At 43.7% G+C, this 12,731-nt stretch overlaps 1 protein-coding gene across 1 annotated transcript; it reads right to left on the bottom strand.

The window, feature by feature from the left end:
* Positions 1–1,637: 1,637 nt before the first annotated feature.
* Positions 1,638–10,291, bottom strand: actn3a (actinin alpha 3a; the record flags this gene model as incomplete). The annotated part of the gene is made up of 20 exons (XM_031572131.2): positions 1,638–2,168; positions 2,568–2,726; positions 2,808–2,873; positions 3,474–3,620; positions 4,044–4,223; positions 4,425–4,559; positions 4,810–4,992; positions 5,262–5,402; positions 5,542–5,650; positions 5,752–5,902; positions 6,222–6,369; positions 6,498–6,728; positions 6,836–6,928; positions 7,027–7,112; positions 7,343–7,424; positions 8,502–8,580; positions 8,873–8,960; positions 9,087–9,173; positions 9,515–9,634; positions 10,135–10,291. Coding segments are annotated over 20 exons (2,601 nt in total), but the record flags the coding sequence as incomplete, so codon positions are not given.
* Positions 10,292–12,731: the final 2,440 nt, after the last annotated feature.

Genomic DNA, 12,731 nt, shown 5'->3' with positions numbered 1-12,731 from the left:
AGACCATACGTCAAACATGTAATTTCAATCTAAACCAATTCGTTTAAACAGCTTCCCATTTACTTCTCACCTTTCGATAATCCACAAAACAAGGGCTTTTCAGACACAGGTAATACACATCTTGCGGGCCAGGTGGCAGCGTTTTACGGTTAGCTGCATATCTTTCATTGTCGTCTTTTATTGGAGATTGTAAACAATTATGTCTTATGACAGCATTACGGTGGGGCAACCACATTTCTCGTTCTATAATTCCTATCTTTGCATAATTCCAGACACCGATAGACCTTTTAGTACCTAGTCTTTGGTAGTATACCTCTGTAAACAAGTCGAAAAGAAAATTCTGTTCTATTTCAGGCCTGCCTCCTATTATGTCACAATACACTTCACGCAAAATTCTGTTGATCTAAATGCCTTGAAGGCTGGCGGACAAAAATATAGCATCCCAAATTTGGGATTTGTATATTTACTGTGCTTGTAATGCAACGCAAACCCGGAGAGGGTTGATGTTATAGAGACAACCACATTCTTATAAAGAAAGACAATACTTTTAGAGCAATACTGCCCTCTCGTGGACATATCGACGTTATTTTGTCTTCAAAGCTGAAAGTGCACTAAACATTCTAAACACTAACTAACACTAAACATGTTCTGGAAACATTCATTTTACTACTATATTCTCGTTGTTTTCTAATTCTCATGTAAAGTAGTATTTATTGTTACACCATGCTTTTTATTGCTCTTAGCTTGACTGTTCTCTCCCTTGTACGTCGCTTTGGACAAAAGCGTCTGCTAAATGACAATGTAAATGTAAAAATTTAAGTCGGGAAGTTCGGTCTGGCGTCGCTCCATTGAGGAGAAATTATCTGCGAACAGAACTGGTCTGACCAATGTGTGTGATCGCCCTATCATTCATGTGGTATGTTTGCCTGAGAACCCACCTGTGCAGTGCACCTTATGCCTCCCCGCGGGGAAAATACTGTCGATATCCAAATATAATGAAGCATTTAAAGGTAAGACCAACACTGCTAACGTCTACACAGACATCCGGTTAGCTAAGGTTAACTTATATTTAGCCAAACTTGCTTGCACAGATGTTACTGCTGAAACTTCGGTCAGAGGCTTGTGTTTTATCCACATACGATCATCCCAGTTATCAGTCCCCCTTTTTCATTACGTTAGTAGGCAAGCAATAATAACAGGTTAGCTAACCAACTTTAAATGCGCACCGTTACCACGACTATCACTTAAACAACATTCAAACAGCATTTGTAAACTATAATACTATGCTATACTACTCTGTAGGTCCACCCTATAATTTATTTTTAAAACTTGGTTTCCTCATTTTCTTCTCATGTTGACTTACAGAATACACTTAAGTAAAAGCCATCTTATTGATGTTTTTCTCATCTGTTGCTCTTTTCTGTTGTCTTCATTTGCACATTTGACATTGAGGTAATCCAAAAATAATGGAAAGTAATCAAGTTACATTACTTTATTATTGTGATACTTGGATTAGATTACTGAATACAATTTTTAATAGGTAATTAGTAATTGTAACAGAATACATTTTTAAAGTAACCTTCCCAACCCTGGACATTATTCAACATAATAAGAAGAAAAGGGCTCAATACGTGAAACCATGTAGAACTGATTTTATTTTTTTTTTCTCCTGAATAAAGACACATATGTGATATGGAGAGGACTGTTTAGTCCAGAATTGTCAAAAATAAAATCTAAAACTTCATAGTCTTGTTGGTACAGTACATGAGCCAAGCATCCTCCACCACTACGAACAGTTGTGAAGTGATAACTTGCAGAGCAGGGAGGGAGGGAGAGAGAGAGAGAGCGCGCACTTCACCACTGCAATACATTTTTAATACAAGTGCTTAGTTAATGTTTCTTGAATCATGACCTAAACAAGGAGGTATGTGTCAGCTCATCTTTTTTTTAGTTGGTATGTGCATTGGGATAGAGTAGGGGAGGGGAGGTTGACATGGAGGGGTGTCTCTTTACAAGTCGCTCTCTCCATAAAGGGCACTGGAGAAAGAGATATAGTCCAGGGCGCCAGGTGGAGCTTCGCCGCCGATGAACTTGGTCATGCGGCTGATGCAGTAATCGGCCTGGTCCGGGGGCAGCTCCCGCCTCAGCTCGTCCACCGTGATGTAGGTCTGCAACAGGGCCAAGTACAGCACAGTCAGAGTCAGGGCTAAGGCCTGGGGGCCAGTCCAGTGGCTTCACAATGTTTACACTGACAGCCAAGTTCAAGTTCAAGTTCAATTCCTCCACCAGAGGAGATGGGCAACTGGCATCCCCTCAGTCAGCCACGGGGCGCTCATTTCAAATAAACACCAAACCCAGTACGGTCTTGGAACTACGTCTGACAAAGTAGCACCACAAAAATATTGTGCTACCATGAACCAACCTAATACAGATCAGTTATTCTTGATGTACTTCGCAAACTTTTGTTTTTATTCTGCAAGATATCCAGATTTCTTACATAGACTTCACTACTTTGTATTTTACATTTCAACACGGTGATGAGAAGCGATGCAAGCAGATCGACTCACCTTATCAGATGCCAGGATCCTGAAGGAGGCCACGACTTGTTCAGCTGTGTCAGTCTCAGCAGTCTCTCTAGTCATGAAGTCAATGAAGGCCTGGAACGTGACCACGCTTGTGTTGTTGGAGTCTACCAGAGTCATGATGCGGGCAAATTCAACCTCACCCTGTGAACGGGAAAAGAGGCAGGATTAGAATCTTAGTCTTTCCAAATGAGAACATTTTACAATTTTTTGTTTTTAACGTACCAGATCATAGCCCATTGAGATAAGACAAGCACGGAAGTCATCTGGATCCATCATGCCATTCCTCTTCTACAAAACAAGGAGAAAAAGAGAGGCCACTCAGTACATTTACATTACTCAAGTGGGTACATTTTCGGAGCTAAGCTTTTCTCTGTGGTTTATTTAATCTTTGGGGAAATGGCTCATCTCACCCTGTCGAAGTGGTTGAAGGAGGCACACACACACACTCACTCACCCTGTCGAAGTGGTTGAAGGAGGCATACACACACACACACACACACACACACTCTCTCTCTCTCTCCCTGTCGAAGTGGTTGAAGGAGGCATACACACACTCTCACTCACCCTGTCGAAGTGGTTGAAGGAGGCACACACACACACACACACACTCTTTCTCTCTCTCACTCACCCTGTCGAAGTGGTTGAAGGAGGCATACACACACACACACACTCTCTCTTTCTCTCTCTCACTCACCCTGTCGAAGTGGGTGAAGGAGGCATACACACACACACTATCTCTCTCTCTCACTCACTCACTCACTCACTCACTCACTCACTCACTCACTCACTCACTCACTCACTCACTCACTCACTCACTCACTCACTCACTCACTCACTCACTCACTCACTCACTCACTCACTCACTCACTCACTCACTCACTCACTCACCCTGTCGAAGTGGTTGAAGGAGGCCCTGAACTCGTTGAGCTGCTCCTGGCTGATGCCCTTGGCGTCGCGGGTCAGGATCTGGTTCTCCACCTCGTTGATGGTGCGGGCGATGGTGGTGAGGAGCTGCTCCCAGCCCACACGGATGTGCTGTGTGAGGAAACATGGGATTGGTGAGGGTGAGGGACACACAGAGAAACACGCAGCAACATTCCTAAATACACCAACATTTTATGTCAATTGTATTGATTTTTTTATTTCACCACTAACAACCGACATGTCTCAAAGCACCTCACAGAGCCCAAGGCCTAAACCTCCTACAGAAAACACAAGGCAACAGCGGCTAGGAAAAACTCCCTTTTAGATCCAGTTACGCTCTTAGAAAGAAAGTATTCTATGGCTTGTTCTCACAGAAGAAACCTTAAGGTGGAAAAGAATTAAGAGGAATAATTCACCACAGCACACAAACCTTTATTTTTTAACGTCCTGACAAGCAGAGAGTTGAGGAAAACTGTCCTAGAATAAGTAGGTCTAAAGATGAATGCCATCAATAAACTGCTGAATCAGTCTTACCTCCATGGTGTAGTTGGTGTGTTTGTTGTCAAAGATGAGTCCTTCCTGGCTGAGCTGGTGGTCTCCCTCCAGCTTGTCAATGTTACATTTGTAGTTCACAATGTTCTGCTCATACTGCTTGAGGTTGCTCATCTGGTCTTCCAGAGAGCCAGCAATGTCAATGGAGACATGGCTGATTTCCTGTACATGAGCAGAGGGATGGGTTGGTTTATAGTTCTCCAAAAGTGGGATTTCTTTATAACATCACCACAACAAAAAGTGACATAAAACCACTGCTGCTTGAAGGTGCAGCAGTGAATAGCAGAAAAAGTGCTTTTTATTTAGTTCAACATCTATTTTCATGATTACTGCCGAAGCATAGCATAGTCATTTGACACATGCCTCCATCTTGGTTTGAATCCAGGGTCCAATGATGTTAGCCTGGGCAGCAAACGCGCGCCTGAGTCTCTCGTTAGACTGCTGCCTGGCAACCTCCTCCTGCAACATCTGATCCCTCATTGGCACCAGCTGCTTCACCTGGGGGAAAAGGACACTGATGAGTAAGGAAGTCATCCCATTTTTTTTCAATCTTTTCTCAATTTATCTTACAGTAACTTTTTCCTTTTCTGTATCTGTAGAACATATGTATATTGGAGGTGCTATATTTATTTCATGAAAATGTAAATACAGTAATTTACTCAAAACTTTCTGTAATTTTGAAAGAAAGCATCAGCAACACAGCCAGAAGGCAAGCAGGGGTATGAAATATGTATGGCTTTTCGCTAACATTTTCCCATTTGTTGTTGATGTCCTGGACAGAGAGACTGGTGTAAGGGTTCTCAGCAATCAGCTTGATGCCGTAGGTCTGGGCGATCTTCAGGACCTCGGTGTGAATGCCCAGGGTTGCCATGCGCTCCTTGTCTGCCTCTGGCAGCGTGGCCTTGAACTGATCGTGGGCTGTGATCAAACTCTGCACACATGAAACGGGAGAGAAGAGGGACGAGAGACGGGAGTCAAAATCATTACAAATAAAGTTTCCTAATTACGGTGGAGTATCCTAAATAACATAATATCACTAATGGTCAGTACATTACAATTATGAAAATAAAAGTTTGAAGAAGGTGCTGTCTAATTTCCTTGATGATGAAAAAGAACACAGAGTAGAACCGCAGGTTGACATGTCCATCAGCGATGTGCAGCCGAGCTGTTGAAGTGTTCACACGATCTGCTTTTCCTCACCTGGATCTCCTCAATGCTGTGCACAATAAACATGTCCTGCAGGTCCTCCATAGCTCCATCCATCCAGTTGTTGAAGGGTGCGGCCCTCTTGGCGTACTCCAGGTACAACTGGTCAATGGTCTCCCACAGTTTCTCTACACGCTAGGGTGCACAAGACAACAATAAACACACAATCACCACAAGAGAATATCAAACTCTTTAATTACACGACTACTTGGTTAAATATCAAGTCAGGTGTGCATTACAATTTCTGTAAGTGAGTTTCTGTAGTTTGCGCTACCTCCAGTGAATCTCTCCTCTTCTGGGTCAGCGTGCCCAGGTTGTCCCACTGGTCACAAATTGCTTGGCAACGGGCATTAATTGTGACTGAATCAAAGAAATCCAGCTCACTTGTAAAAGAAAAGAAAAAAAGACATATGTCAAATGTCTCAGTTGAGAGAGACCAATCAGCAGCTTTATCCGTCTCCAATGTCTTTATTTCTCTGCTTACTTGAGCTCCTGGGCAATGGCAGCAATCTGCTCCACTCTGTCCTGGTGGGCGGCCAGGTCACTCTCAAAGGCCTCATGCTTCCTCATCAGAGCACGGACCTCCATCAGAGAGGCCGACTCGTAGTCCTTCTGCACCAGCAACTCCTCTTTTCCTGTGGGGAACAGAATAACAAAAAGATAGTTCCTTTGGCATACAAACATGCAAACATTTCTCGTGTGAAGAGTATAGTTCACCACCTAGGGTCCCTTGTGTTTAAACTTCCACAAGACCACAATGGGGTGTTTCGTGTGTTTTTGTAAAAGCAATATCATATGTGGAAGTTAGGGTTCATTTTGATTTTGGGATATCAGGATATTGGGATAAACTGGTTAATATGATTGACTATGGGGTCAAAGCACTCAATGTGACTGACACTGTGTCTTTGTTTGATCAGCATGTGATAAAATAGCAAGTGCTCCTCTGCTGCAGACCTGAGGTCCATGTCTCGTGGAGGGTGCATTTCTGCTTGAACTTCTCGGCCAAGTGATCCACTCTCTCCAGACGGCGGATCTCGATCAGCAGCCACTCCTCGTAGCCCTTCTCCACCTGCTCCAGACCCTTCCAGGCATTGGCAATGTCCTACAGGAGACACACGGGCAGGAAGATGAATGCATGTCAAAGACAGATCACACCGATCAGTGTGTAGAGCAAAGTCAAGCACACTGGTAATGAAACTCTCAAGTGGCGGTGGGGTGGAGGGCTCTTACCGAGACCATCTTGCCCTCGGAGGGCATGAAGGCGGGGCGGTTGCTGAGGCGCAGCTTGGTCTGCAGGGTGTTGAAGTTGATCTCCAGCTGGCACTTCTCCTGCACCTTGGGGGGCTTGTGCACGCGGCGGTAGTCGCGGAAGTCCTCCAGCTTGGCCTGCATGGCGTGCATGGTCTGCTCCGCCACGCGGTTCTCCAGCCAGGGCATGGTTCTGCGGATCCACTCCAGCAGCTAAGGGGAGAACCAGGCACGTCAAGAGTACGGTCAGCAAGTAGTCTTCGGTTGAACCCTAACGGGCCAACGGATGCTATAATTTTCACTGTAAAAGGGGGGCTCACCTCGCTAGCCAGTTTCTCATACTCCTCCATCAACTTCTCGTTCTCCTGGTTCACAGCCAAAACTTTGCAGATCCTGTTGGCTGCTGTCTCCGCCTGTGACACAACCGCAGACCAGACATTAATAACTCAGATTAGGTTGGCAGAAGACTCACGATCAATGAGGCTTTGTTTTAATGGAAACAGTTCCTCACCTGCTCAGCTCCAGCAAAGGCATGGTAGAAGCATGACACATAGGTCATGATAGCTTTCTCATCAGGCTTTGGTGTGTTCACAATGTCTGCAACCAAGAAAATGGCAAAAACCATCAGCTACTGCAAGTATTATCACTGTCTATTCATTAATAGACTAATCAAAAGCAAGTGTTAGCACAGCTGATGTGTGTATATTTTGTCATTGTGAGTGGAAACTGTGCCCCCATCTTCAGTGCTGTGAGCACCTCCCTCTATTACATCTCTCTATGATATGTCAAAGCACAAATGAAGACGTTTGTTCTCATATATACAGTACCTTCAGCATCAAGCATTTTTGGAATATCCAGGAATTTCTCGGCTACCTCAAAAGCAGTGTTGAGATTGCCAATAGGGTCGTCCTGCAACAGAGAAGACACAAGCAGGCATCACGGAAGAGAACACGGAAGTGTGGCAGTCTGTAAAGTGGCGATCGGGCACATTCCAATTTTTAACACGACTGAGAAAGTAAATCAATGGAGGAGAAAGACCATCCACACAGTGTGTTGTTGCTCAGGGCGTGTCCGTGATGCAAACCCACTTTTACTCAGTCAGTCAAGTCAAAACTAAATCAAACCAGAACCAGTTAAATATCAAAATTGCACTATAATCATCAAACATCATGCAAGTGAATCAAGTGTGTTTTGTTTTTTTTCAATTGCCATTATTCAATTGCCAATAGTCTAATTTCTCTTGGTTGGCCATGCGGGTGCGTTGAGGTTGTAGTGTGGTTGTTTGCCAGTGTGACTACTTCTTCTGGAGGCTTATTTTAGTGCCTCTATGACAAATTCAAGTTGGCAATTTCAAATACATGGTAATAAGAGTGCTGTATAATTAACAATCTCTAATATAATCAATCAGATTGATTTGTGTGCATGTTTATTGTTTACTGAATCTAAGTAGCTCCATAAGAGGTTGTGCAAAGTATTACGTTATTATTAATATATTATTATTAAGTATTTAATAAGTCACGGCTTTCTCTGCCAGACTTTACAGGGAAAGGGACATCTCCATGATTTATACATTTTTACACATTTATTTGATGTCACAGCACTCTTGTCTTAAATGTCTTATAGCTTATATTTTCTGGAAAATACAGTCAGCTAAGGATATTTAAATGTCCCTCTTAAACCATAACATGCCACAAGACACAGTACAATGTCAACATTCTTCAGTATACATAGCTTCAGAGCTATGTCAGATACTGTTGCAGTCTACATCATTATGACCAAAGACAAACAATAAGTGCATCTGCTAGCAGCAAGCTATCCCTCACATGCTTTAGTAAAGCTGTCAGTAACAGCAACAAAGGGTAAAACAACCACATCAGAGGGGACCCGAGTGATAGGAGCTCAAGCTGGGGATGATATGGAGGCAAGGGACTATAGAGGTGAAAGCAAGGTCAGAGGTGAGGCAAACGCAAGGTCAGAGGTCAGCACCTTGCGCAGTTTGGCGTAGTCAATGAGGTCAGGTCTGTGTCTGTGGATGAGGGCACACAGAGCCAGGCCATCCTTCCAGCTGAGACACAGACCAGAGAGGAAACAAGAGGTGGAGGGATAATGTGGAAGAACGCAGGAGGGAGGGAGAGAGAGAAGAAAAGAGATGTGGATGAGCAAAGGATGATGAAGAAACTGTCCAATGTCCTGGACAAGCTCTTTTTTTTTTTTAAGAGTGGATGAAGACCCACAAGTGTGCAAACAGTGTTTACTGAAACGGAGTAGTGATAACTGAGGAATGGTGAACATGGTGTGGGAGCAGCTCTGCAAAAAGGTGAACACTTCTCACTGTGTGAGTGAGGAGAGGCAGTCACCTGATGTGGAAGTTCTGCACATTGACATTCCTGTAGGGGGCAGTCTTTCTCTGGCACCAAAGCAGCAGGCCCTCTTTAGCAGATGTCTCTGAGGGAAAAAAAACAACAAAAATAAAGATTTATGAGACAATATATACTAGTTAGCTATAAACTGATATCACACTACTATACAACTATTCAACACAGACAATACAGAAATCGTTCAGTATTTTACCTTCAACAGAGATGTCCTGGATAGCAAAACGCAGAATGATGGTCCAGATCATACCCAGGGTCATCTTCACATTACCATCCGTAATCTCTGAAGATACGTGGTGATGGGGCACAATCAGCACATGTGAAAAAGCACACATCGTGAGGCAAGGGAGGGTTGAGGACACAGACAACAAACTCAAGCTGACGCTGCCCCCTATAGGTGCAACTGAACTGGTACGTTGTTATCTATTTTGACGTAATTAGAGACTTCAGAGAATTTTATTCAAAGCACTTTGCAGTACAGGGAATGTAAACGTTTAATGGAGTACTCCAGTTTATCAGTATGCATGCTTATCTCACTGGTGCATGTGTGAGTGTATGGGGAGGTCTGGAGTTAATCCTGTAGGTGTGGTGTGACTTCTGTCTGCATTGGTTTTATAGGCTCACCCTCAGCACCAATGGACACCAGCTTGACTCCCTTGCTGCAGATGAAGTCCAGGGCCTTGTTCACGTTGGCAATCTTGTGGAAGCGCATTTTGCCTTTGTCGGGCTTGGGGAGCCGCTCACCTGCCAAAGCACACAGACACCAATGGCTACTGTCAACAGTTCAATGGCTACTGTCAACAGTTCAATGGCTACTGCTGCTGATGCACAGGTGTATGCAGCTGGCAAAGCATTGCAGGCCTACCAATCACACTCAATCACTCTATTGTGGTGCTGCCATCAAAATGTTATCACATTAGAGATGTATTGCTAGGTCATTTGTGCAGATTTGTCCCCTCCAATGCCAATGCCACCTCAAAAGTCAAGAGTAAAGAGTCTTTCTGATATCTACATTGGCCACAGCTTCTTTGTCAACAGTTCAATGGCTGATTTGAAAAATGTGAACCCAATGATATACACTGGACATACACTAGTGAATATGTGAACCCAATGATATAAACTGGACATGCACTTGAGAATAGGCTACTTTTACAGGCCCATAACAGGATTAAAAATAACACTCCTTACAATGAGATGTTATACATTATGTGTTACGTGTGTGTGTGTGTGTGTCCCTCTCTTACCTGAGATCACCTCCAACAGAAGCATGAGTTTAAGTCCATTTCTGAAGTCCTCCTCAATATTCTCGATCTGTGTGCCTGCTTTGCGCAGATGTGAGTTGCACCAGGCGGTGAAGGTCTTTGGAAACAAAAGATAGGAAATGATTAAGTTAGTTATGAGTCAAGTTAATGAAATGGGTTTGCATGCCATCGTCCCGTTCTACTCTTCACTAGGCCTGCCTGCATCCTCATGGAATTAATGATCAGCACTGATATTCATTCAGTCACATGCGTTTCTCTTGTGGTGTGACTGTGCATTACAACTCCAGTCCGTTTCTGATTCTAGCTTCATGTTGCTCTTTCCCTGTATTTCTTGCTGAACGATTAACCCATTTCCAGACCAACAGCAATGGCATACATAAAAAAAAAACATGTTTTTGTTAGCCCTGCTAAAGATGTAACCTTCTTAGTGACAGTTCTCAGAAAGCTGTGTGACATGGCTGCTGCATAGAGCTGTAGGCTGTGTTTGTGTTTGTAAGGCCCTGCCACTATAGCTTAAGGGGAAAAGCAGCGAGTCCTGTCTTTGAGCATATACGTCAGTGAGGTTAAGGGCCAGCTCCGGAAATGTCACTTCACTGTATGGATTGTGAGCGCATACTGAGCAAGGGGGAGGGAGAGGGAGAGGGAGAGGGAGAGGGAGAGAGCAGTAAAGAGGGAAGGAGAGCGCTGAAGAATGCTCAGGGGCTATGTAATTTGATGTAAGCTTGGAAGAGGAGCCTCTTCGACAGCAGGTGGCCACCCCTCAAATCACCTCCTCCTGCCACAGATTGCCAAATTTAGCCCGCTTCCAGAGGGAGGGGGGACAGAGGAGACCTCAGGCAGGGAGCGCAGGAGGCTATATCGGGGGGCCATGGGACACCAGCAGACAGCTGAGGGCATGGCATTCCTGAAACTGCCACTCACAACTCACATGGAAAGCAAAATGCTGAGAATCAGAGAATCACTGATTAGGGACATCAGCTCCTAAAGCATATTATGACCATGTTAATCATATCCTCAGTTTCCCATCTATCCTTAGTGCAATGCACTTAATATGCCCTATGTAAACAGACAAAGCAGAGACTCACCCTCTCAAGCACAGATTATGTAGATGGTGTGTAAATATGTTATGTGTTGCCCCAAATCCATTCTAACACGTACGAAAATAAGCACATTGTGGCAGTATAGGTCACAGGCAGGGTAAAGCTCAACTCAATAACCAATACAAGTGCCACAGACTACAAAATGCAATCGTTTGCAATGTCCTCATCTGGTTGGTGTTTACTGGGGGCAGGGATCAGGGTTGCACTGGTCCTGGGGGTAGCATGCTGTGTGGAGCGGGCCTGGGGGGTCTGGGGGCTCGGGGGGGGTCTGGGGAGTGTGTGGGCCAGGGGGCACGCTGCCAGGGATCTGCAGGGATTATCACTCCTCCACAGGCACGCAGCGTGGCATTACTGGGTCATCAAGCTGGAGCCCAACCTGCTCAGTGCTGATCATTGTTGTTAGTGGAGGAGATTCAGGAGCTATGATCAGCTACTGCCAATGCTGCTGGATGATTTGTGTCTTGGATATATGTGTGTGTGTGTGTGTGTGTTTCACAAACTTTAAAACAAGTTATAAACATATTCCTGCACAAACATAAAGGCATTGAATCTGATTTGGCACATGAAAAACTATTATGTACTAACTATTATATATATATATATATATATTAAAAAAAAATCAAATTCTACTATTCTAATAAAACTATTACTTATATGTTACTACACTAATTACAAACAGACTTATTTGACAGTAATTAACTGCTAAACCAAATCAACATTCTGTATATGTACATGTACATACAAAGGCATCTAAGGACCTCATAGCTGAACAATGCTATGCTATGTGAATGTGTACACACTGAAACAGGTAGAATATATATTTGAACCGCTATCATATAGTGTTTACCTCTACATCTGAATGCAACAGTTCAGATGATATTTAAAAATAGCTAACTATCCATACTGACTAAGCATACTAGTTGAACTGAATCATTCAGAATGCACATATTTCTTGCCCAACAAGTCATAATTTTAAACAGATGGTTAGTTAATCACAAACACAGGGTGATAGAAGAACACCAGTGAATCTACACACCTAAACTACTTTCTCTTGATATAGAAGTAACCATTATCATAGAAGTCATAACCAACAAGTTGGCCGTCCACAGCGTGTTAACAGCCTAGGTGACTGCAGTATGCTTCATAGGCAGCCTAGGTGACTGCGGTATGCTTCATAGGCAGCCTAGGTGACTGCGGTATGCTTCATAGGCTGCTACTGACAGGCCTATCCCCCTGCCTACACACTTGCCATGTCTTGGCAAGAAAAACCTGAATGATGGTCCTTGACCTTACTGTTTAGATGTTAGTGGTCCTTTTTTTTTACTTTACTAAATAACATCTGGACAGACGCCATGTAGCCACAATGACCTAATTTTTCTACCAGAATATATGATGTATTGATCTTTGATTGATGGTGATAATGAATTGGTAGATGTTGCCAAATGACGCAAACAGTGTTCAGATGCGCAACACCACATT

This window comes from Clupea harengus, chromosome 8 (genome assembly GCF_900700415.2).
Source record: "Clupea harengus chromosome 8, Ch_v2.0.2, whole genome shotgun sequence".
Classification (NCBI taxonomy): domain Eukaryota; kingdom Metazoa; phylum Chordata; class Actinopteri; order Clupeiformes; family Clupeidae; genus Clupea; species Clupea harengus.
The sequence above is the reverse complement of the archived record's forward strand: the minus strand, read 5'-3'. Positions and strand labels throughout refer to the sequence as shown.